The following is a 25,346-nucleotide window of genomic DNA, read 5'->3' as shown; positions in this document are numbered from 1 at the left end:
TGATATTCGAAATCAATATTTACTCTGTATGGGAGGTGCTACGCCCTCTAATCTAATTCCGTCTATATTCAGCTAAACTCCACACAGTAATAAGAAATTAATTCGTAAAAAGTTTAAACACTTTTACAATTATAGTTCTCCAGATATTCGAAATTAAATATTTACTTTGTATTGGGTGTGCCACGCCCACTATTCCAATCCCGAAGATTATCAGTGAAAAGAGCTATTTAGACAACATTTCGATCTTCCAATTATATTTCACAAAATATTTAGAAATAACAATTTACTTTGTATGGGAGGTGACTCATCATTTGTTTCGACCCGTCCCATTTTTGATCAAACTTCATGCAGTGATAAGAAATTGATTCGTATGAAGTTTGAAAACCGTCACAATTATAGGTAGTTCTACACATATTATAAAATAACTATTTACTTATGTATGTACAATTACATATTTATCCCCATATGCATAAACAGTTTTTAAATTTGTCAAAGGTTTATAACCCCCTGTCTATACTTGACAAATATTCATCATAACAATAAATGACATTTGTTGCGAAGACAAAGTTGTCTAAGCAAAAGCACTAACTATTTTATCATAACGAAGCAATAATACTAATAAATGGAGACTATACCTGATAATTTTTTTATCAAGACAACCAGTTTATCATGATAAAAATTTATCAGGTATAACCAGGGAGAATGGAAATTTTGTTTTATAAATCATTGATAAATTTAAAAATTGTTTATGCATATGGAGGTTAGAAAATAAAAAAAACACCTGCAAAATATATTTGTTTAAGTGACTTTAAATTACTAAAGTCTTCTTCTTTGTTTTCTATAACAACTCTCACTTAAAACAGAGCGAAATCAATACTGTTTAATTGTTTCTCTTATTTATTTACAACAACAAATTGGACAAACACGCATTGCTTTGTTTACCTTTTAGCTTAAGGTTCACATGTACACGTTTTTGCATATGTGTTAGTAACATCTTTAAACGCTTATAACTCCTAAAAAACTGAACCGATTTCAATAAAATATATATTCTGCACTTCTGTGAATAAATCCCTTTAAAATGGTATATTTCTTGCCCAAATTGAATGTATAATGTGAGCGTAAAAGGGGTCTAAAGAAATCGACTTGCCTATTAATATTATGATATGAAGTTAAGCCGTATCACAAAGTCTGAATTAGCTGTTAACCGAAAATTGATGACACCTTTTTTAGAGGCCCCACTGATTTTCAGAAACTTTGGGGGACCATAACAAAAAATTGGTCACCAAAATGGACAAACTGAGTATAGGGTTTTACTACACTTTGGTAGTAGAGTCGAACCTATATAGTCATGATCTTGTGTTTTTTTCACTGTTGCACTGTGTTATTAATGCAAGATTTGTTCATAAATAAATCTATTTTTTAATTAAAATATTCATTATTTACATATAATCCCGTGGTATGAATATTGTTTTGAAATTAAAAATTTATTTGTTTTTTTATAACAGAATATTATCAAAGGTTGTTATAACAAAGTAGTTATAACATATAAAAAGATTTTCATTTAAATATTTAGAACTTGAATCAAGGGGAATTTTAAAAAAAAAAACTACAAATAAATTATAAGTAAAGGGTGGAAAATTTTGGGAGTAAAAATTAAGTTGAAAACTGACTTTTTGTTTTGAATAACTCAGTTTAATTGCTACCAATGCAAAGTAGAAATATGGTAATTAATAATAGAATATGATGTCTCCGATTCGTGTCACTGCACTGTGGTGATACATTTTTATTGTATCTTCTAAATTACTTTCCCGATTGCAAAATTACATAAGCTTTCCGAAAATGAAATTTGTGACGATCTTCTTACAATTTAAAGTAGACCACCTCTTCTATGCAAAACATTGAAGAGCTTGTTATTTGTTTTCAATGAATAATATTTTTTTAAAAATTCATTTAAAGAGTCTATAATAAAAATATTTTTTATTTTTTTTTTAACATCTTGGAGAAAAATTTTAACTACCAAAAATATGATTTTGTCATTGCGTTTGTAACATATCGCAATATTGGTTGTACAACCAAAAAGAGTCCTTATAAAATTCTAAGACGATCTAGCTATGTCCGTTCGTCTGTTGTTGGCACGATAGGGCCTAAAGGAAAGGACAAACATTATATTGGGTGTATAACTTAAAAATGCGCGATTCTCAAGAGATGGCATATCATGCGAACACGCTTTTTGTCTTTAATAACATTTTTTTAATCATGGAAATATAACCATATAAGGAAACTTAATAAAAGAAAACATAAGTTTATCTAAAAAGTTATTCGCGATATTCTCCAAAAACCATACAAACATTAAATTTTAACTTATTTTCTACCAAATTAAATAATAAAAGGTGCAAAAATATAAACCCATTAAAAAATCCCTGAAGAATACTTTTTAGACCTTTACAAAAAACACGTTTTTTAAAAAATACTTTTTCACGTAGACTTTTAGATATTTGGACCTCATCCGCCCACAACTTCTTATACATCAAATTGTAGATTTTTTCCCCTCTTTAAATTAAAACAAGTAAGAGAGCTATATTCGGATGTGCCGAATTTTATATACCCTTCACCAAAATATACTTTAAAATAAAAATTTTTAATATTTTTAGGTAAACAAAATTTAATTTTTTTTCCAGTTGTTTTTTCGAAATTGTTTTTAAATTTTTTTTTTGTAAATTTAATATTTTTTTTAATATAAAAAAATTTTTTTTTTTAGTTTTTAATTTTTTTTTTTAATATTTAGTGAATTTGACCCATTGTAGGTCCAACTTACTATGGCCTTATATACGTCGTTGCACAGGTCTTTGAAATATCTATCATTAGATATCCATATTGTCTATATTAATGATTTAGTAATCCAGATATGGGTCAAAAATAGGTCAAAAAAGCGAGGTTGTACTGGTTTTTTCCTTATATCTCAGCCATTTGTGGACCGATTTTTCGATTTTAAATAGCAACCGAGCCGGAAGAATTTCGGAGATATTGATGTATCATTCGTGTATGTAAGTTATTTGGGTGCTTCAGAAAGTTGATTTCAACACACAGACGGACAGACGGACATGGCTATATCGACTCCGCTATCTATAACGATTCAGAATATATATACTTTGTGGGGTCGCAAATGAAAAATGTAGAAATTACAAACGGAATGACAAACTTATATATACCCTTGCCACTCATGGTGAAGGGTATAAAAATATTGTGGCCGCGGGTTTTTGCATATTTTCGCTTTTTTAGTTTGGGAGATATTGATTTATGACTGTTTGTTCATATAAGGGAAACCACTGTGCCTCGGTGTCATTTTTGCAAACAATTTTGATTTACTCTCTGAAGCAAAGTTGTAGCCCTTGTCATAAAGAACAAAAATTGTGAATTGTGAAGCAGTAATTTCAAAACGTTTGCGAGCAGCAGGTTTCATCGAATTGAAGCCGAGAGAACTTGAAAGACTATTGTGCACGTCCGAAATAAAATAATTTTTGCACCGAAGCGTAAGAGATCGTATGTGAGGCCCGTATCGACTCCAAAGCCAAATATCCATGGCGTAATTTTCTGTATTTGGTGGGAGCAAAAGGGTCCTATCTATTAGGAGCTGCTGATATCCGACCAGACAACACAACTGATTATTTTGAAGCGAACATTGGCCGAAAAACTCCCAAAATATGCGGCCGTAATATTGAATCCGTAATATTCCATCATGGCAACGCTCGGCCATATGTTGCAATACCTGTTAAAAAGTAGTTAGAATGATGTGGTTGGGAAGTTATGACTCAGCCTTCTTATAGTCCAGACCTTGCCCTGTCCGACTACTAATTGTTTCGATCATTGTAGGACGCTCTCTCTGGGATACGCTTCACTTTGAACAGAGTATCCGATATTGATTAGCGTTCAGAAATGTTTGCTATTATAAATGGGCAAAAAAGTTTGCTATTTTTTTATATATATATATATATATATATATATATATATATATATATATATATATATATATATATATATATATATATATATATATATATATATATGTATATATTGAAGACATCAGGTATAATAATCCTAATATATAGAAAAACAAGTAAGAGAGCAATATTCGGATGTTCCAAATCTTATATACCCTTCACCAAATTATACTTCAAAATACAAATTTTGAAATATCTATCATTAGATATCCCTATTGTTTATATTAATGATTTAGTAATCCAGATATAGGCCAAAAATCGAGGTTGTCCTGGTTTTTTCCTTATATCTCAGCTATTTGTGGACTGATTTTTCTCGATGTTAAATAGCAACCGATCCGGAAGAATTCTGGAGATATTGATGTATGAATCGTGTATGTTAGTTAATTGGGAGCTTCGGAAAGTTGATTTCAACAGACAGACGGACAGACAGACGGACATGGCTTAATCGACTCCAGAATATATATACTTTATAGGGTCCGAAAATTATATTGTGGAAATTACAAACGGAATGACAAACTTATATATATCCTTCTCTCGAAGGTGATGGGTATAAAAAATATATCCGTAGTTTAGAAGATACAGATTTATTACCACTTTTTTTCCGAGTGCGGTCTACTATTCAAAATGCGAAGATTAATCACGAAGAATTTTTATTTCGGCATAATTAGGCGTGGTCGTGAACTTCTAAGGAATTGTCAATATGATTTGGAATTCCTAGTTTTATTTTTTGCAAGATGAATGATTATTTGAAGTTGGAATTTTGTTGGAACAATTATAAGACGTTTGTGAATCTCTGTTGTGGTTTGCAACAGCATGTGTTTAACTGTAAACTGGATTACCTTCAATTTGATTCTACATATCAGTGTTTTCAAGTTCATTAATTTGTATGGCAGTAAGCAATTTGATATGTTTTTTTTGTTATAAAAGTGAAAAAGCAAAAAAAATAAATAAAAAATTAAGTCAACACAGTGGAAACAAATCTTGCAATTATTAACATTTATTTTATAATTATAAAAATCATATTCACATGCTACAAAAGGAAATAATTGGTTAATTATACAATCTAATAGGAAACGTATATTTCCATTGAAAGAAAAATTTTAAAAAATATCTAAAACACTTACAGTGAGTGACAATACAATGGAAACTTTTTGAAAACTATATACCGTAATTTCAGTTTTCAAAAACATGACCTATTAACAAAAATAAATATATTTCTAAGATAAATTCAAGGTTTTCTATTAAAATATAATTAATTTAAGCGTTTTTAATGGAGTTCCTGACCCTTTCCCTTGCAGAGAAAATTTAAAGAATCTATTCAATCCCGGAAATATTCGAATACTAAATTAATCTAAAAACCTGTAAAAATTTTCAAAATTCAAAATTTAAAATATTTAAGAACTCGGACTAAATTAAAAAATCCGTAATTCGTTTTAAAAGAAAAGGTTTTGAAATCTAAACTAGTATTAATGTCATTATAATCTTTAAATACAAATATTCTTAGAAGTTTAAATATTAAGCATCTTAATAATTCCTTTAAAAACTTACCCCCATATGCATAAACAGTTTATAAATTTATCAAAGGTTTATGAAACAGATTTTGTATGGAAATTTTGCTTTATAAATCTTTAAAAAAATTTATAAACTGTTTATGCATATGGGGGTTAAAATTTAAGTCGACCTGCTAGCAATGTTAATTTCCCTATTTTAAATAAACATTTTTCTGTTTTTGCCACACATAGAAAATTGCTTTGGCTGTGAAATCGTATCCTAAGAAATAATCGCTTAAACAAATCATATTTATTATGATATCTGTTGCATCCCACTGTGCTGCCATATTGAACAATCTGTAGAAAAATGCATTAACATTAACAACAGTTCTTGTTCAATAAAATTAACTCAACCAAAGTTTATTGACTTTAAAATATTTTTTTTAATTTACTCTAGATCAGTTTTAAATTACGCATAATGCAACAAATATATAAAGTTCCATCTTAGTGTTAAACTATTGATACTGGATTTGCTTTTATGAAGAGCTTTTTTTAACGATAATTGTTATCATAATGATTCTTGGGAAATTTATTAATAAGAAATCAATAAAAATCTTGTGGAGCCTTGGTTTTTATGTGTGTCTAGTTTAAATTATTGATGCGAATTAAAACTTGTTTAATTGAAATGGACAATGTTTTATATCGCTATTAAAAGCAATAGTAATTAATTGGAGATGATTTCATCCGTCTGAGTGCATTTTTTTTATTTAAGTATTATAAGTTTCTAAACATAATATGTAAAAACAGCCAGCTTCTTTCAATCTTAAAACAAATTGTTTAGTATATTCAAATTGTGAGATTTGAATATGAAGTTTTGAAATCATGCGTAATAAATAATACACTGCTAATAGTTCAATGCAGAAATATATTTGAAATATAATGAACTCAAAAATATAATAATATTAAGAACAAGTAAGGGAGCTATATTCGTAAGAGAGCTATATTATATACCCTTCACTAAATTATATTTCAAAATACAAATTTAAAATATTTTTTCATTTTTTGGAAAAAAAATTTTAATATTTTTTTTAAATTTAAAATTAATTTAAAAAAAAATTTTTGGTTTTTTTCGAATTGATTTTTAAAATTGTTTAAATTTTAATTTTTTTTTAAATTTTAAAATTGTTTGAGTTTTTTTATTTTTTTTTGGTGAAAAAAAAAAAAATTCGGGTTAAAACATATTTTTACCGATTTTTACCCATTGTATGTCCAACTTACTATGGTCTTATATACGTCGTTACAAAGGTCTTTGAAATATCTATCATTAGTTATCCATATTGTCTATATTAATGTCTTAGTAATCCAGATATAGGTCAAAAATAGGTCACAAATCGACGTTGTCCTGGTTTTTTCCTCATATCTCAGCCATTTGTAGACCAATTTTGCTGATTTTAAATAGGAAACTTCTCGAAAGCATGTCTGACAGAATTATTTGGAATTTGGATCCCGAAGATATCTAGGGTCTTCAGAAAATTGATTTCAACAGACAGACAGACGGACATAGCTTAATCGACTCCGCTATCTATAAGGATCCAGAATATATATACTTTATAGGGTCGGGAAATTATATTGTGGAAATTACGAACGGAATGAGAAACATATATATGTATATACCCTGCTCACGAAGGTGAAGGGTATAATAGGAAGAACAAAAGGTACTTTTTCGGATTTTCTTACAAATAGATTTTTTGGTATTTTTATAATATTTGGGTTGAAATCTTCTAGAAAAAATCGAATTCCCAAAATTTATAAATTTTCAAAAGAGTACCTTTTGATCTGCGGTTCCTCAATTGTCTTCCGGGAATACTGTTTGCGCATTCATAAAAATTTTGCATAAATTAGTTCTAAGTATTCTGAAATTAAACAGTAAATTATGGCGAAAGTCGGGCAACATTTGGCCGTATTCACCATACAAGGTCCAACTCAGAAAGTGACTTGAAATTAGACATAAACAAGTTTTATATGAACCTAAATCTTTCTAACAACTTTTGTGAGGATCGGTTCATAATTGACCCTACCCACCATATAGCCCCTATATCAGAAAAATATTTCATTTTCACATATTGATGGTGGATTTACAAGATTCGGCTGTGCCGTATATGTTCACTTACTCACAGTTAAGTTAGCTTTGCACCCTCCAAGGACAATACAAAAACTTTGTCCTTTCCTTTATAATCGTACAATAAGGACAATAAGGCCGATAATTTGAAAGTAATATCATGTAGTCCTTCGGGATTTGAACCAAATCCTCTGAAAATTGTGTAATATTTTAGTAAACATAAGAATAATTGTTTTATTATAATTAATTATACTTTATTTTGGTGGCTTTTACAGTTTCCACTCCATCAAGTTTCATATTTTTAATAACCAATTCAATGCCCTGATTTATTACCAAAGTTCCAGCATCCATTGGTTTTAGCTTAACTAATCCCAACTCCTCATAGCCATTTAATTTCATTTGGAAAATATGATTGATATTATTGATTATGCATTTATGATCACCAGCTGGACATTGTTCAATATCGTTTGCTGTAAAACAAAGAGGTGATTTATTATTTTTTGTGCAGCCCTAAAGTATGCTTTAGAAAATAATTTAAATTTTAAGTAATAAAAATGTTATATATGGTGGATATAAAATAAGTTGTTAGATGACAAATTATTTAATTTTTACACACATTGATAGCTAAAAATTTGTTTCGCATCTTTGGAAGTTATTAGAGCTGGCTGCAAAAGGATGAATCGATTGGAAAATGTTAGAGTTATTAATAGTATATGTCTGAAAACACTTGAAAATGTAAATGATTGTGAAGTAAATGATAGGCAATTATATTGAAAACTTGAGCTCTTGCACGATTAGTATTACAATAATAATCACATGGCAAGTACATACATTAAGATTAAATTTAAGAAATATCTAAGATCATGGAAATGGTTGACCTCTTTTAATGACAACGTCATGTAAAGTTAGTGGCGCTCTTTATATAAAATATTAAAACTCAATACAAAAGGACTCTATTACTCAGGCACAAGTTATATGACTGGTAGAGAAGTATCCAAAAGCTAGACAATATCATCATCATCATCATAATATTAATAGGCAAGTCGATTTCTTTAGACCCCTTTTACGCTCTCATTATACATTCAATTTCGGCAAAATATATACCATTTTAAAGGGATTTATTCACAGAAGTGCAGAATATATATTTTATTGAAATCGGTTCAGTTTTTTAGGAGTTATAAGCGTTTAAAGATGTTACTAACACATATGCAAAAACGTGTACATGTGAACCTTAAGCTAAAAAGTAAACAAAAAAGCAATGCATGTTTGTCCAATTTGTTGTTGTAAATAAATAAGAGAAACAATTAAACAGTATTGATTTCGCTCTGTTTTAAGTGAGAGTTGTTATAGAAAACAAAGAAGAAGACTTTAGTAATTTAAAGTCACTTAAAAAAACATATTTTGAAGGTGTTTTTTTTTATTTACTAACTCCTATATGCATAAGCAATTTTTAAATTTATCAAAGGTTTATAAAACAAAATTTCCATTCAAAATTGTTCTTATAAACCTTTGACAAATTTAAAAACTGCATATGGGGGTAAATATGTAATTGTACATAAGTAAATAGTTATTTTATAATATTTGCTGAACTATTATTGTGACGGTTTTCAAACTTCATACGAATAAATTTCTTATCACTGCATGAAGTTTAATCAAAAATGGTACGGGTACAAATGGTGAGTCGCCCCCCATGCAAAGTAAATTGTTATTTCTAAATATTTTGTGAACTATAATTGCAAGATTTTTAAAATTTTGTCTTAATAGCTCTTTTATCATTTTGCATAGTTTCACTGAAAATTTTCGGGATTGGAATAGTGGGACAGAATAAGATTAGAGGGCGTAGCACCTCCTATACAGAGTAAATATAGCTTTCGAATATCTGGGGTACCAAAATGGAAGAGGTCGGAAAAGGAGGTGAGTCAACTATCATACAAAGTAATAATTGCAAGGTTCTTCAAACTTTGTCTGCATAGCTCTCTTAACATTTTACATAGATTGGCTGAAAATGGTCGGGATTGCATTAGTGGTCGTGGGGCAAAGTAAATAATAAATTTTGAATATCTGGAGAACTATAATTCTAAAAGTATTTAAACTCTGTATCAATCAATTTATTACTATTCTACGGAGGTGAGCTAAAAATGAATTTATTCCTGATTCCTGTTCGAAGTTTAGTAGGAATTAACCATACCTTATAAAGGAAAGTTAAAGTAAAGCTTCATATTTACATAAAAGGTTTAAAAATGGGTGGGATCAGAGCAGTGGAGGGGTATCTCCCATACCAAATTAGTTAGTGATTTTCGAATATCAAGTGAACTGTAATTGAGAGATTCTCAATATTTTGTATATGTATGTATGTATGTAGTTAGGTTTTATCAGAAATCCATTCATATTTTTTTAATTTTACTAGGGTAGGGGTAGCGAAGTACACCGGGTTATACTAGTAATAATAATAAAGCATATTACTTCATACCTTTTAAACTACCCTTTCTGCCAATGATTCAGCGAATATTCGAAAATGTATAACCATAAATATGTAAATCAATTAATTACATCGTTAGACGTATTGATACATTCGCGTGTGTTTAAAACTACGTGTGTAACAAATATTAGAAGGACATTTTATAGCATTTGTATGAGCTTATCGGTTATAACTATGGTTGTTATTCGAATAATCGATTAAAAAAGAATTTTTATTCGAATGAATAAAATTTAAAGGCTATTTAATGAGCTTATCGGTTATTACTAGGGTTGTTATTCGAATAGTCGATTAAAAAAAAATAATTGTTATTCGAATGAATTGAATTGTCGAATAATCGAATAACCGAATAAATTTATTTTCAATAGAATTTTAAAAAATAAATTAGAAAAATACATACATATGGGCAATTCCACGAGAATGACTACCACAACTGAAAACCCAAAAAACCTTGAAACTTTTTTTCAAGATGATTTGAATAGGAAAACACTAAAATATTACAATGTGTAAGTATTTAGAGCTTATTACAACATTTTATTGGCAAAAATATTAGTTTAAACTGACTATATTATATTTTTTAATTTAATTGGCTAAAATTGCGGTTAAAACTAGGCTCCCAATTAGCTTGTAGTATATAATGAATTTGACTCTGATTGTTTATTTGCTATTATAAAATTGTTTATTGAAACCGAGTGTATATTTTCTATTAATTTTTTTAGTTTTAGTATACATATACATATATACAGAATATATATTATTTTATTATGAGAGAAAAATCTGTCAGGTACTATATTAAATTTTATTTATTATAACATCATCCAAAGATTGTTTTTATTTAAATATGACGGATTATAAAGGAAACATATTTCGTTTTGTGTAAGAAATTAAAAGAAAACATAACGCATCTCACGATTCGAAAATTTTCTCATATTTCTACATGTATGTACCTCAAAATGACTTCCGTTTTATGTCACGTACGATATACCTTTATTTCGCTCGATATTTTGGACAACAATGTTTCGAAAGAACTTTTTATTATTTTAAAATATAGTACCCTCCGAATGGAACATAAAGACCAAATTATTTGTCAGTTACTCTTATTTTTGCAAAATCTATTACACTCTATTGGCGTACAAATGTTACGTACGATGATATGGAATTGCCCATATGTAATATGAAAAATCCAATAATTTTTAATGCAAAACAAAGAACTTCCTTGAAAGTATTGATAGAAACTAATTTCTAGATTTATTTTTCATAAATTTCGGATTAAGAACACAATTTTTAAGAAAATGTGATGAAATTTCTGTTTTGGCACAAATTCGTTGTCTATAACTCATGATTACATAGTAAACTATGTAATGAAAAAACAGTTTTAATGTACAAAATCGAGCAAATTATTCGTTGCTGAAAATAGCCCGTTTTTTAAATCACTCGATTAAAGAACAGGGGTGATTACTTGACCAAATTATATGAGGATCAGTTAAAGAGTTTGCGTAGATTCCAGATGCTTAGGTGCGGATACAGGGGGAGTGGAATATTTCTCCCAAAATCTAAAAGTTTTAATATAAAAAAGGAAAAAAAAGTCATAAAGAAGTAGCTGAGTCGGGCCGTGCGTTCTTATTATTTTATTAATTTTGTATTTTTCTTCAAACAAATGATTAGAAATTTTCGGGTTTTAAATATTTTTTAGTAAATTATTCGAATATTTTTTATTCGTTATTCGTTCGATTAATCGATGAAATTAAAAAAATTAATTGATCGCTTTAATAATGAAAAATTATACATTTTTATTCGATTCAAATTAAACTAGAATAATTGAAAATCCTTGTTATTACACATATTATGAGATTAGTAGTTATTTCAAAATTTTTGAAAATAAAATTTCCTAAATTTAGTTTAAAGCATTTTGGAAGTAGTTATATAAGGAGTTATTCTTACTTAAATATAAAACAGACTATTATTACAATTTTTCTTAAAATTTAAAGAATTTATTACAATTTTTTTTTTCATCTACTGTTTTTTAGAATAAAATTAACAATTTTATATATTCATTCGGAGATTTTAAATATTTCATTGTATGGAATTTTTCTAAAAACACTCTTAACAGCCTTGTGAATTTCCTTCTGAACAGCCTCCAAAACGGGAGGTATAAACTCAGCACCCAGTAGTTCTGATTCTTGTTTAATTAAGGCATTAAATTGTTCGTTTAGAAATTTATCACCATTAAATAGATTGCTATAATAGACAATGAATTCTTTTTTATTCTTCAATTCCCATACAGTTGAGGTGACATCCAGAAAAACTTGCTCATCTTTGGTTAAAGATTTACCGCTGATGGTTAGTTTAAAAACGGGTTCAACTGAAATATAAATTTTTGTTTTAATTTTTTAATTGTTATTTTTTTTTTAAATTAAATTCACTTACCCAATGTTAAGTTAGCTTTGCCTGCACCCTCCAAGCTGAATATAAGAATTTTGCCCTTTCCTTTGTAATCGCCCAATAAGGATAATACCGGAGATTTGAAAGTAATCTCATGTACTCCTTCGGGATTTGAACCAAATCCTCTGAAAATATTTTAATATTTTAATAAACTTAACAATAATTTGTTTATTTTAATTAATTTTACTTTATTTTGATGGCTTTTACAGTTTCCACTCCCTCAAGTTTCGTATCTTTAATTACCAATTCAATGCCCTGATTTATTACCAAAGTTCCAGCATCCATTGGTTTAAGCTTAACCAATCCCAAATCCTCATCGCCATTTAATTTCGTTTGGAAAATATGATTGATATTATTGATAATGCATTTATGATCACCAGCTGGACATTGTTCAATATCGTTTGCTGTAAAACAAAGTTAAATTTAAAGCTCTTTGATTTAGATTTTTTTTTAAAAATTTATTAAAGAATCTAAAGGGGTGCTTAAAATATGCTAGTTAGTGCTGATGATCATCGGTATTTTGAGACGCTATTGTATACCAAAACTCTTATGATTGTAATAAAGAAAATTTCATTTTTTCTCGGCAATATTTCGCAGATTTTTTTATTAACTCCTCTTTTTCCAGTTTTTGCCAAAAATATTGTTATTAATTACACAGGGCAACAATATCAAAAAAATTTTGGAGGCTTTTTCAACCTCTACACAATTTTGATGTATTGTGGTTCCAAAAGTACAAATATGATCCAAATTTTAAATTCTATGGAGAAGTTTTTTTTACATTTTTTTTTGTGAAATTGTGTATTTTTTTTAGACGTTTCTCCACATAATTTATGATAACTCAAAAAGTGTTAGTCCGATATTATTAAGATTAACTGAGAAAAGTTTAAATTTACATAACCTTAAATTCGTTTATATATTGCATTTTAATCGGCTCAGTAGTTTCGGAGTTATAATAACAAATTGAAGCAAAAAATATATTTTTTATGTGAAAATAGCTAATTTTTTGGTTTTAAAAAATCATGAAAAATCGAAAACGGCAGAAATTGTTAAGGTTTATTGCCTTATCGCAAAGCCACATGTAATAGGAACACAATGAGATATCGGTCATAAAAATCGATGGATTATTTTTGAATTTATTCACAATTAAGTAAATTCACTCATTTTCACAAAATGTTACTTTTTTGTGTGATTTACATAAAATTGAGTAGTTAATGTTCTTCTTTCGATTGATTGAATTCTGAAAACATTTTCCCCATGCTATGTACAAATTTTCACATATATATTTCGTTTCAATCGGCTCAGTAGTTTTGGAGTTATAATAACAAATTGAAGCAAAAAATATATTTTTTATGTGAAAATATAAAATTTTTTTGTTTTAAAAAAATAATGAAAAATCGAAAACTGTAGAAATTGTTCTGGTTAATTGCCTTGTCGCAAGGCCATATGTAATACGATCAAAATGAGATATCGACCATAAAAATCGATGAATTATTTTCGAATTTATACACATTTAAGTGAATTCACTCATTTTCAAAAAATTGCATATGCTTACAACCGTGTACTTTGAGTGTAAATTGTACATGTGTTTTTTTATTGTAACAAAATTTTTAACAAAAACAAAACTCGTGAACTTTTCTAAGTTTACTTCAATAATATCGGCCTAACCCTTTGTTTCTCATAAATTATATGGAGAAACATCTAAAAAAATTCACAATTTTAGAAAAAAAAATTTAAAAGAAATCTATCCATAGAATTCAAAAATTAACCATTTTTGTACTTAGGTAACCATAATGCATCAAATCTATATAATGGTTAGTGAAGCCTTTTTTTGCTGTTGACCTGTATTATTTATTTTTCTATTTAACTATAAACTAACTGCATTATCTTCAAAAATCTTTCACATATTACGAGCTGATTTTTATAACAGTTTTAATATGATCACTATACACATTCTTACGTAATTTACACCACACGATCGCTGTGAAATACAACAATAATATAAATAAATAGGATTTAAACATTATTTTTTTTTGCAAAACTATTTTTAACACAGTTTGTTGGGTGTTTTCTATTCAATTTGAAATCACAGATTACTCTTATGTGCAACCTAATTCTAACTATTTATATTGAAATAATTTCGTTTTAATTGCAATATCAATACTTAATAATGCTATTAATTGTGCCAGTGCTATCAAAATGTAAACAACAGATTACAAAAATCGTAAAAATCAAAGATAACAATATTTTTTGATGAAAAATATTTATACAAAATTATAGGGATATATCTGTGGACTTTTGTGTAATTCTTAAATATTTCAGGAGACCTTTAGAACTGTAGAAGGACTTTATTATTTATCTCAAAACATTTAAGGACAAATAATAAAATAATTATCGAACAATTCAACAGATTTTGCGCTTTCCTGAAAAATTTTAAAATTACACTTAAGTTGTTTTAGATAGAGGGTTTTGCATTGTAAGAAATACATTTTAAATTTGATTTATTGGTGTAAATGCGGGATTTTTTAAAATGTTTAGCTTTTATTTTTAAACATTTTTACAATATAAATTTATTCAAAGCATTGGCCATTGTTAGCTATGACCCTTTCTCATCTTTCTGGCAACATACGAATTTCTAGCCAAAAAAAATGCTCATCTTTTGAGGCCAATAACGAATCAAGCCAATTTCGAATATTCTGTTCTGAAGTGAAGTGTATCCCAGAGAGAGCATTCTGCATTGATAAAAACAAAGAGTAGTTGGTTGGAGCAAGGTCTGAACCATAAGGCGGGTGAGGGAAAACTTCACAACCACTTCTTTCTATATAGTTCTTAACAGGTATTGCAACATGTGGTCGAGCGTTGACATGATGGAATATTACGGTTTCATGTCTGAAGCGGCCAATGCTTGCTTCAAACGAATATGTTGCGATTATTGTGATAGTCTCGCCAGATTTAAGCAGCAGGAAAGGGACAGGACCCTTTTGCTCTCACCAAATACAGAGTATTACCTTAGCAGCATGGATATTTGGCGATTCGGCTGGTTGGGATTCACATACGACCTCATACGCTTCGGGTTATCGTAATGAAACCATTTTTCATCGCAAGTAATGATTCGGTTCAAAAATTATTTTCTTTATAGCGTACAGTGGGGCAGAATCAAAATTTTTTGGAAACGGCTCCTCCGATCGGGACGTGGGCATAGCCAATGAGTATTCGGCGCTATGGTGGCTCAAATTAGGGTACCTTCGACATGTAAAATTTTTAAACACGTGGCATTTTTTTTGTTTCCAATCCGATTTCAAATAATTTTATATTTTGAGAAAGCGCTCGGCTAGATCTTGAAAAAACATCGCTTGTGTGTGCTATTTATCTCTTATAATTTCCGAGTTATAGGCATTTCAAAATTTAAATTTTAAAATTTTGCCATTCCTTTGTCCAATTTTTTTAAAATATAGGTTGTACTTTTAAACCTAATGGACCAATAATATACAAAAGATTTCAGAGCAATATCAATTATGGATCCAAAAATAAACGATTTTCAATTTAAAAATTAAGAAAATAGTATATTTTTGCTGTTTTTTTGGACGAAAAGGTGACTTAACTCTTTTTTTTATTAAAAAAAACTTTCTTTAAGAACATATAACAATTTTATGTTTTTCTGTAAGGTATATTTACAAAGAACATTATGGTATAAAAAAGATATCCTATTTTTCGAATATGTCGCTCCTAAGCCTTTCGGAATGTGACCTATTTTTTATAAAAATTTCAAATTTGGGCCACATATTTAAATCCCAAAGCTGGGATCAGAAAACGGAAAGCAGCTTTAGAAACCTTGATGTGTTTCCTATTTATCCCTAAAGTATTTTCCCAGCCTAGAAGGAAATGTGGACCTCATGGGCAAAATTGTAAAAATACTCACCCCTACCGTGAAAAACATGTGAAATTTATGTTCCCATGAAATATTCATTTCCCTCGAAGGGAAAATTGCTATCGTGATATTCCCCTAAACTTTTCATTCACAATAGTTGATTTTGTTCGTAGCAGCTGTTTATTGTTTATAAAATTTCATGTAAAAATTTCACAACATGGGGAATTTTTTCACGTGAACAAAGTTTATGAACGAAAAATGGGAAATGGGAACATATTTCATGTGAAATATTGATTCGTGATAGGGGTGACTATTTTCGGGATTTTCGCTCGAATTTTTAGGAATTGTGGTATTCCCTTTGACCTTTTGACAAGTTTTTTATACTTTGTTATGTAGAATGATAAATTTAAAAAACGTTGAAAATTTAATTGAGTTCTGTTAATAAATAAAGATTTTATTACATATTACATATTTATTGACTTTCTAAAACTAAAATTTATATCAATAGAATTGCACATATTAGGAACAATCCACATTAAAAAAAATTTCAAGTCAATATCTCAATTAGATTCAAAAATATGCCAATTTTAAAAAATAGTTTTAGCGGCAGACCTAGCCTAGCGCTTTCCAAAAATATAAAAATATTTGAAATCGGATGGGAAACAAAGAAATGGCACATGTTTAATAAAATTACATGTCGAAAGTACCCCACTTTGAGCCCCCATAGCGCTGCCCTGTAGCATTTGTAGGGCCCATTTTAATAACTTAAACTTGAATACTCCTTGGCTACACCCACGTTTTTTTATTCCGTTAAGCGTTTTGGAATTCAAATTATCGTAAACAGATTTATTAGGCTCGAAATTTTTTTGAAATTTATTGTAAACAATTTTGAGATTTGCATGAAATTTTATGATTTTATTTTGGTAGCAAATTATGATAGGTTAACAATGTCAAACAATTTTTATATTTAAACATATATGAGTAAATGATATACAAAACTATTTTTAATGTAATTTTTATTAACATAGCCTAAATAAGGCCCAACCTACTAACCAAATGTTGCGAATTTGTGTAACATTTTGTGCAACATTTTTTAAGTACTTAAAGTCATCAGACAAATCTTTAAAAATCGCTAGAACTGTTGAAAAAAAAAACGCTAAAAGTAGCAACCTAAAATAAGAATAATTGCAGATAGCTAATTAAACTGATTATCATAAAGATATTCAATATCATAAAGTTGTTCAATTGTTGGAGTTCGACCGAATATTTCGTTTTAGATTATGGCTAGTATACGAGCAAAAGTTTGGCCGAATACCAAAACTTTTGTTAAGAAAAAAACCTAGATTATCGAATTTTAATGGAGAAACATATTTAGAATATCATAACTCAAAACCAAGGATCCATAAAGTTACCTTAATATAGAAAGGCCCTAACTCGTGTTTTTTTAAGTCGAGATTTTTTTTGCTAAATTTGATATGAGCTGACCATTAATCGAAATAAACGAAAACCTGGGCTTACAAAAAAAAACGAGTTAGCACCTTTATATATTAAGGTAACAATATGTAATTGTAAAATGTTTAAGAAAACAAATAGATATCAATAAAAATCACCCACAGAACACTTTTCTATTAACGATGAAGTAGATACAAGATAGAATTGATAAAATAACTCTCATGTAAAAGGTGGGCTGAACTATAATCTAAAACTCTGATAATTAAATTATTTCAGAGGCTGATAAAAAAAAAATTAATTCGGATTAGGTAGAATATGGATTTTTTGTCCTAATATTAAGTTTTGGCCTGAAGAAACCGGTTTCGGTGGACACAACCGTTGTTTAAAACTGTCTAATTGTTTCTTTCACGGTTATTAATGCTGATAACACTTTGATCTTACAAGTTATAATTGCAATTTAAATTATTTTAAAAGCTTTGATCATAAAGATTTGTATACAAGAATTTTACAAATTATTTTTTTTTTTAATTTTTTGGAAAAAAAAATGTTTCGAATTGTTTTTTTAAATTAAATTTTTATACCCTTCACCATGAGTGGCAAGGGTATATATAAGTTTGTCTGTAATTTCTACATTTTTCATTTGCGACCCCAGAAAGTGTATATATTCTGAATCTTTATAGATAGCGGAGTCGATATAGCCATGTCCGTCTGTGTGTTGAAATCAACTTTCTGAAGCCCCCAAATAACTTACATACACGAATGATACATCAATATCTCTGAAATTCTTCCGGCTCGGTTGCTATTTAAAATCGAGAAAATCGGTCCACAAATGGCTGAGATATAAGGAAAAAACCAGGACAACCCCTATTTTTGACCCATATCTGGATTACTAAATCATTATTATAGACAATATGGATATCTAATGATAGATATTTCAAAGACCTGTGCAACGACATATAAGACCATAGTAAGTTGGACCTACAATGGGTCAAAATCGGAAAAAATATTTTTTAACCCGAATTTTTTTTTTCACCAAAATTTTTTTCACTAAATATTAAAAAAAAAAAAAATTTTAAATAAAAAAAAATTATTAAATTTAAAAATAAAATTTTAAAATTTAAAAAAAAAAATTAAAAAACAATTTCGAAAAAACAACTGGAAAAAAATTTAAATTTTGTTTTCCTAAAAATATTTAAAATTTTTATTTTAAAGTATAATTTGATGAAGATTCGGCACAGCCGAATATAGCTCTCTTAGTTGTTTTTTTTTAAATATTAAAAAAATTTTTTTTCAAAAAAAAATTCGAGTTAAAATTTTTTTTTTTCGATTTCGACCCATTTTAGGTCCAACTAACTATGGTCTTATATACGTCGTTGCAAAGGTCTTTGAAATATCAATCATTAGATATCCATATTGTCTATATTAATGACTTAGTAATCCAGATATAGGTAAAAATTGAGGTTGTCCTGGTTTTTTCCTTATATCTCAGTCATTTGTAGACCGATTTTACCGATTTTAAACAGCAAACGAGCCGGATGAATTTGTTCTAAATACTTTTTAACAGGAATTGTCACATGTAGAATACTAAGGAATATGGAATATTACGGTTTCATGTCTGGCCGCATCTGGGCTTTCTTCGGCCAGTGCTCGCTTAAAACGAATCAGTTGTGTTCGGTACAGGTTCCGTGTGATGTTCTGGTCAAATTTCAGCAGTTCATAAAATGTACCACGCTTTTGATCTTATCAAATACAGAGCATTCATTACCTTAGCGCCATGGTTTTGGCTTTAGTATTGATTCTGATTGGCCGGGCTTCATAAACGTAATGGATCCATTTTTCATCGCAAAAATGATTTTCTTTTATTGTTTTCAAGCATCATTTCGGTCAAGCAAAATCGTCTTTAAAGGTCTTTCGTCTTCAAGTCGTATGGTACCCAATTTGCCTGCTTTTGGATGAATCAAACGCTTTAAAATTGGTGCTTGAGTATCTCCCAATGATTTTTATCATTTAATTTTTATGATTTTCATGTAGTAATGAATCCAATTCTTGATCACCACTTCTGAACATGGAAACATATGGAACACATTCACCATAAGCCTAACATAAATAAGTAAAGCATAACTTCCCGCATATGACGAGACACAAAATTCGACATTTTCAAAGCAAAAAAAAATTGTTTGATTATACTATAATGCTCAATAACCAAATGAGAATAAATATGTATCAGATATGTATCCCTCAAAATGACATATGGGCAATTCCATGAGAATGACTACCACGACTGAAAACCCAAAAACCCTTGAAACTTTTTTTCAAGATGATTTGAATAGGAGAAAACACTAAAATATTGTGTAAGTATTTAGAGCTTATTACAACATTTTATTGACAAAAATAATAGGTTAAACTGACTATATTTAATTTTTTAATTTAATTGACATGTTTTAGGCTAAAATTGCCGTTAAAACTAAGCTCCCAATTAGCATATAGTATGAAATTAATTTGACTCTGATTGTTTATTAGCTATTATAGAATTATTTATTGAAACCGAATGTATATTTTCTATTCACTTTTTAGTTTTTGTATACATATATTTACAGAATATATAGTGTTTTATTATGAGAGAAAAATCTGTCACGTACGATATTAAATTTTATTTATTATAAAATCATCCGAAGATTGTTTTTATTTAAATATGACGGATTATTAAGGAAAAATATTTCGTTTAGTGTAAGAAATTAAAAGAAAACATAACGCCTCTCACGATTCGAAAATTTTCGCATATTTCTATATGTATGTACCTCAAAATGAGTTCCGTTTTATGTCACGTACGATATACCCTTATTTCGCTCAATATTTTGGACAACAATGTTTCGAAAGAACTTTTTATTATTTTAAAATATGGTACCCTCTGAATGGGACATAAAGACCAAATTATTTTTCAGATACTCTTATTTTTGTAAAATCTATTCCACTCTATAGGCGTACAAATGTCACGTACGATGATATGTAATTGCCCATAAAAGTTATTAAGAACAAAAAACGCGTTCAAAGGATACGCCATATATTGTAAATCCCGTATTTTTAAGTCATACACCCAATACTTTACAATAATTTTGAAGATGTTTGAATGTATTGTAATACAAACATTGTTTCAAACCTATCGTTATAGAAGCATTCCATAAATTTCACAATACTACTTCGAAGGCTATAGCCTTCCTTATCTTTCTGAATAAGCTTTTTAGTAACAAGATTTTGATTGATAAATATTCGCTTTTTTGTAAATAGGCATTTTATTTCTCAATTTGTCCCACTGTGCCACAATAATTATACATATATTGTAATTTATTCTATTTAAAATTTAAAAGAAGCAATAAAACAGGCTTAAAACTTAAACTACCATTAAAAAACTACTACAACTGCCGTTTCTAAATCTAAAGCTTCTAGAAATTTCTTTAAACTTGACACCAGCTGATGATCGATTTAAACAAAAAAAATATCATAATTATGATAATTTTTTTTTCTGGTTTCAGAATTCCTTAACAAATTAGCAAAGAAATTTAAATAAACAAAACAAAGTAAAATAAAATACATGAATATACATGAATATAAATAAATAAATATATAAATACATATAAATAAACACTTTGTACAATTTAATGAAATCTATAATAGAGTTCAACAAGAATATGGCAAAACTTAAACAAAATAATACTCGAATAAGTATTTATGACTATTAAGAAGTCAACGAGCTATCAATGCCAACAAATTGTTTGCCAAATTAAAGCATGTGTCTCTTAATTCAACGACTTTGATCTGTAGTTAAAAACTATTCACAAAAACTTATTGATCATGTTGGTGGGATTTTAGAAGAGTCTGAAATACTTGGCTGTTTAACCAGTCAATTCTATTCTGCTTACTATACAAGTACAAGATGACGAAGTGAATTATTAAAGATGATTGATTGTTTAAATAACAAACTGAATCATAATAATAAAATAGATAAAATATTTCATTTATTTTATTATCATAATATTTTAGCCATATCTTTGTTTGTTTGTTTATTTTTATGTCTGATCTTTAATGTTTGAAAATAATTTGTGAATATATTCAGGCGTATGATTTTCTGCATTCCTTTAGGAAAGAGTATCAACTGTTACAGGTTTGGTATGTCAATTCTAATATTTAGCATTTTAGGCTTTGGACATCTATCTGGGCTTAATCAAAGCTACTATTTTTTAAAAGAGAGAAAGCTTTAAATGTTAAGCTTCAGATGAACCTTTCAATTATTTATGTATATTTCTTGATTCTTTAATAAAGAAACATTCAAATTGACGTCAAAGTTGTAAAAAAAAGAAATTTACATACATAAATTAAGACTAATTTCAAAAACAAACAAATTTGTTTATTTATTTAAATGATGTTTTGTTTTGATAAACACATTATTATATTTAATATATTTTAATGAATAAAATAAATTGAAAATAAAACTATATTTCCCTGTTGTAATAGGATCAGGGAATCTTTGCAAAAAGTTATGTCACAACTGTCCTTAAGCACAGCTATTTTTTTAAATATCAAACAAATTTAAAACAATAAAGAGAGCTGTAGTCGTCTGGGCCGAATGAATTTGTGAAAAAAATTCGGTTTACGAATTATTTTTACCGACTTTGAAAGTAAGAGAGATGCTTTGTGCGGTTCTAAAGTGGTGATTTTGATACGGAAGACAAAGATCGCCCAGGATAGACAGACAGACTGAGAATTGGAGGTATTACTCCATGAAGATTGTTGTAAAACTCAACAAGAGCTTGCAAAATTATTGGGAGTTACTTAAGCAGCAATTTAAAAACGTTTCCGAGCAGCAGGATTCACCCAAAAGCAGTGCAATTGTGTACCATGGTATGGTAATTAGGCGGCCGTCCAAAACCTTCGTCTCGTGCAGCTCACTTGTGATAATCGTTCCCTTTGTGATACCTGAAGAAGAAAATGAAAACAGAAAGAAAAGAGAAATAGAAGTTGGAGAAAAGGGAAGTCTATAGATTGAGTAAGAGTGAAATTTGCAAGAGTTGACTATATATAGAAATGGGAGGAAAAGAGGTTAAAATTCCACTAAAGCTACGTTTCCGCATACACCGTAATCGTTCTGAAACGAACTTTTTTTCGGTGCAAATGTATGGAATTTCGTTTTCGGTGCCGATTACGGTGTATGCGGAAACGTAGCTTAACGCAGACCATCATGGGATGGTTTCTTCCTCATTCTGACAACTTCTGCAGAAGTCGTGGTAAGGTAACCCAAGTCTTGTGATCATCGCCACCATGTTGCTGAGTAGTATTCGTTGTAGTCGAAGTAGATACGACGTGCGTTTACAGTCCAACGCAGGACATATCATCCTCGTAATGGCACAGGTGGATTCATTACCCCACCTTGCTTGGGCAAGTTCGTAATATGTGTCATGTATCAGTTCCTTGCAAGTTGACAACGGAATTCCACAAAAAAAGTCTATTTCGTCATCCCGCCAAGTGATCTGCAATAAAATTGCCCTCATTGTCCACGTACCCATGTGAGTACAACTGTCGAATGTCTTGCCATCTCATTTAAGGATGTCCGGCATTCCTGGACCATATTCGATGTTGTATTAATACCTACCAGGTATTTAATTGCTCGGCCTGAAGGATGCTGCATCCATTTGGGAGTCTAAAGGATATTCTTATTCCGAACGCAGGAATGTATACACCACCGCCCTCTCTATCCCTATCAACAGGTTCCATACTGGATGGGATTGAGAAACCGAAGTTCCTCAGTACCGATCTAACATTTCTCGGTGGGCAGAACCCGATTACTCACCCTACTATTTGTCGCATAGTGAAATCTTCGAGAATGCGGTCATACATGAAACAGTAATATTCCAACATGACAACGAAATTGGCGTGATTTGTTCTTGGCCTCAAAAGAAGAGCAGTTCTTTTGGTTCGGAATCCATATGTTGCCAGAAAGATGGGAAAGATCATAGCAAATTTATATTGTACAAATGTTTCAAAATAAAAGCTAAAAATTTTAAAAAATCCCACATTTTTAAGTCATACACACAATAGTTTTTGGTTAACATAAGAGCAAATTTAAAAATGATGTTAAAAAGAATACATCTTAACATTATGATCACGGTCACTGTGATTTATAAATCACGTTCACTGGTTACGACGTTCTTCACGGGATCGCTTATCTCTAATAGGAAGATTTATGCCCTAATTTTGTAAATCACATCACCAAAGTGATATTTATGTATGTATGTGGATAGGAAAAACAAAATATCAAACATTTTAAAAATTTGCTTTTGTTTTATATACAAATGCTGAAGTTTCGGTCATATCATGTTATTAACAGCGGATGTTCGCTGAGGTGGGTCAACGTATTTCCACATATCTTTGTCCATATATGTTTTACCGATTTTTCCAAACATTTTTCAGAAACTATAAACATTAATAATAAATTTCATACCCTTAGAGGTCCTTTTATTTTGGCTCTATCGCACTTAAAATTCAGTTGATGAAAAAAATTCAAGTATTTGTCTTAAATTGGTGGCCACCACTGTAGCCAGATCGTCTTCGAATCTTATGAGGACCCACAATATATATGGGGGATTTCATGTCAAGTGAACCAATGGTAGTGGGATTCGAGTGGGATATATATCAAAATAAATGTTTTAACTCAAAAATAGTACGTCTTGAGTTAGAAAACATTTATTTTGATATATATCCCACTCGAATCCCACTACGAGACCAAAAAGCTCATAAAGGAATAGAAAAAAGGGCCCATTTTGTAAAAAAAAAAATCAAAAAAGTTTTTGATTTTGCCAAAAAAATCTAAAATTGTATATCTTGAGTTACAAAACATTTAGTTTGATATATATCCCACTAAGCGACTAAAACCCTCTTAAAGGAATAAACTTTCTTTTGAGCGAAAAAAAATTTTAAAAAGGGCAAAATAATTTCAAAAATTTTATGTTTTGAGTTACAAAATATTTATTTTGATAGATATCCCACTCGCATCCCACTAAGCGACTAAAAGGGTCTTCAAGGAAAAGACCTAAGCTTTCTTTTGAGCAAAAAAAAATAAAAAAGGGCTAATTTTGAAAAAAAAATGTCAAGTTTTTGATTTTGCAAAAAAAGTCAAAAATAGCTTGTTTTGAGTTACAAAACATTTTGATAGATATCGAACTCGCATCCCACTAAGCAACCAAATAGGTCTTCAAGGAAAATATCAAAGATTTCTTTTAAGAAAAAAGGGTCCATTTTGAAAAAAAAGTCAAAAAAGTTTTTGATTTCGTACAAAAAAATATTCAATTTTTTTTATTATTTTTAAATATTTTTTTTTGAAAGATTGAAGAAATAGCTATCTAAACTATTTGGGGCATATTTTGCTAAGAACAATAGGTAATAAGTTACATGGATGAGAAAAAACACATGTTTGTCAACTCAGAGAGTTCTTGACCGATCTTGTTGAAAAATT

The 25,346-nt window shown here is 29.1% G+C and overlaps 1 protein-coding gene across 1 annotated transcript in view; it reads right to left on the bottom strand.

Moving 5' to 3' along the window:
* The window catches only part of LOC135963553 (uncharacterized), a 30,752-nt gene extending 16,138 nt beyond the window's left edge, over nucleotides 1-14,614 (bottom strand). Inside the window, exons 1-6 of the mRNA XM_065515469.1 lie at nucleotides 14,483-14,614; nucleotides 12,713-12,929; nucleotides 12,511-12,650; nucleotides 12,155-12,445; nucleotides 7,861-8,077; nucleotides 7,683-7,798 (exon numbers count right to left, since the gene is read on the bottom strand). Coding sequence (XP_065371541.1) covers nucleotides 7,683-7,798; nucleotides 7,861-8,077; nucleotides 12,155-12,445; nucleotides 12,511-12,650; nucleotides 12,713-12,929; nucleotides 14,483-14,546 — 1,045 coding nt within the window. The 5' untranslated portion in view covers nucleotides 14,547-14,614. The remainder of the gene's footprint in view (nucleotides 1-7,682; nucleotides 7,799-7,860; nucleotides 8,078-12,154; nucleotides 12,446-12,510; nucleotides 12,651-12,712; nucleotides 12,930-14,482) is intronic.
* Between the last annotated feature and the right edge of the window lie 10,732 nt (nucleotides 14,615-25,346).

Source organism: Calliphora vicina, chromosome 1, assembly GCF_958450345.1.
Source record: "Calliphora vicina chromosome 1, idCalVici1.1, whole genome shotgun sequence".
Taxonomy (NCBI): domain Eukaryota; kingdom Metazoa; phylum Arthropoda; class Insecta; order Diptera; family Calliphoridae; genus Calliphora; species Calliphora vicina.
Note: the sequence above shows the minus strand (reverse complement) of the source record. Positions and strands in the feature narration are given on the sequence as shown.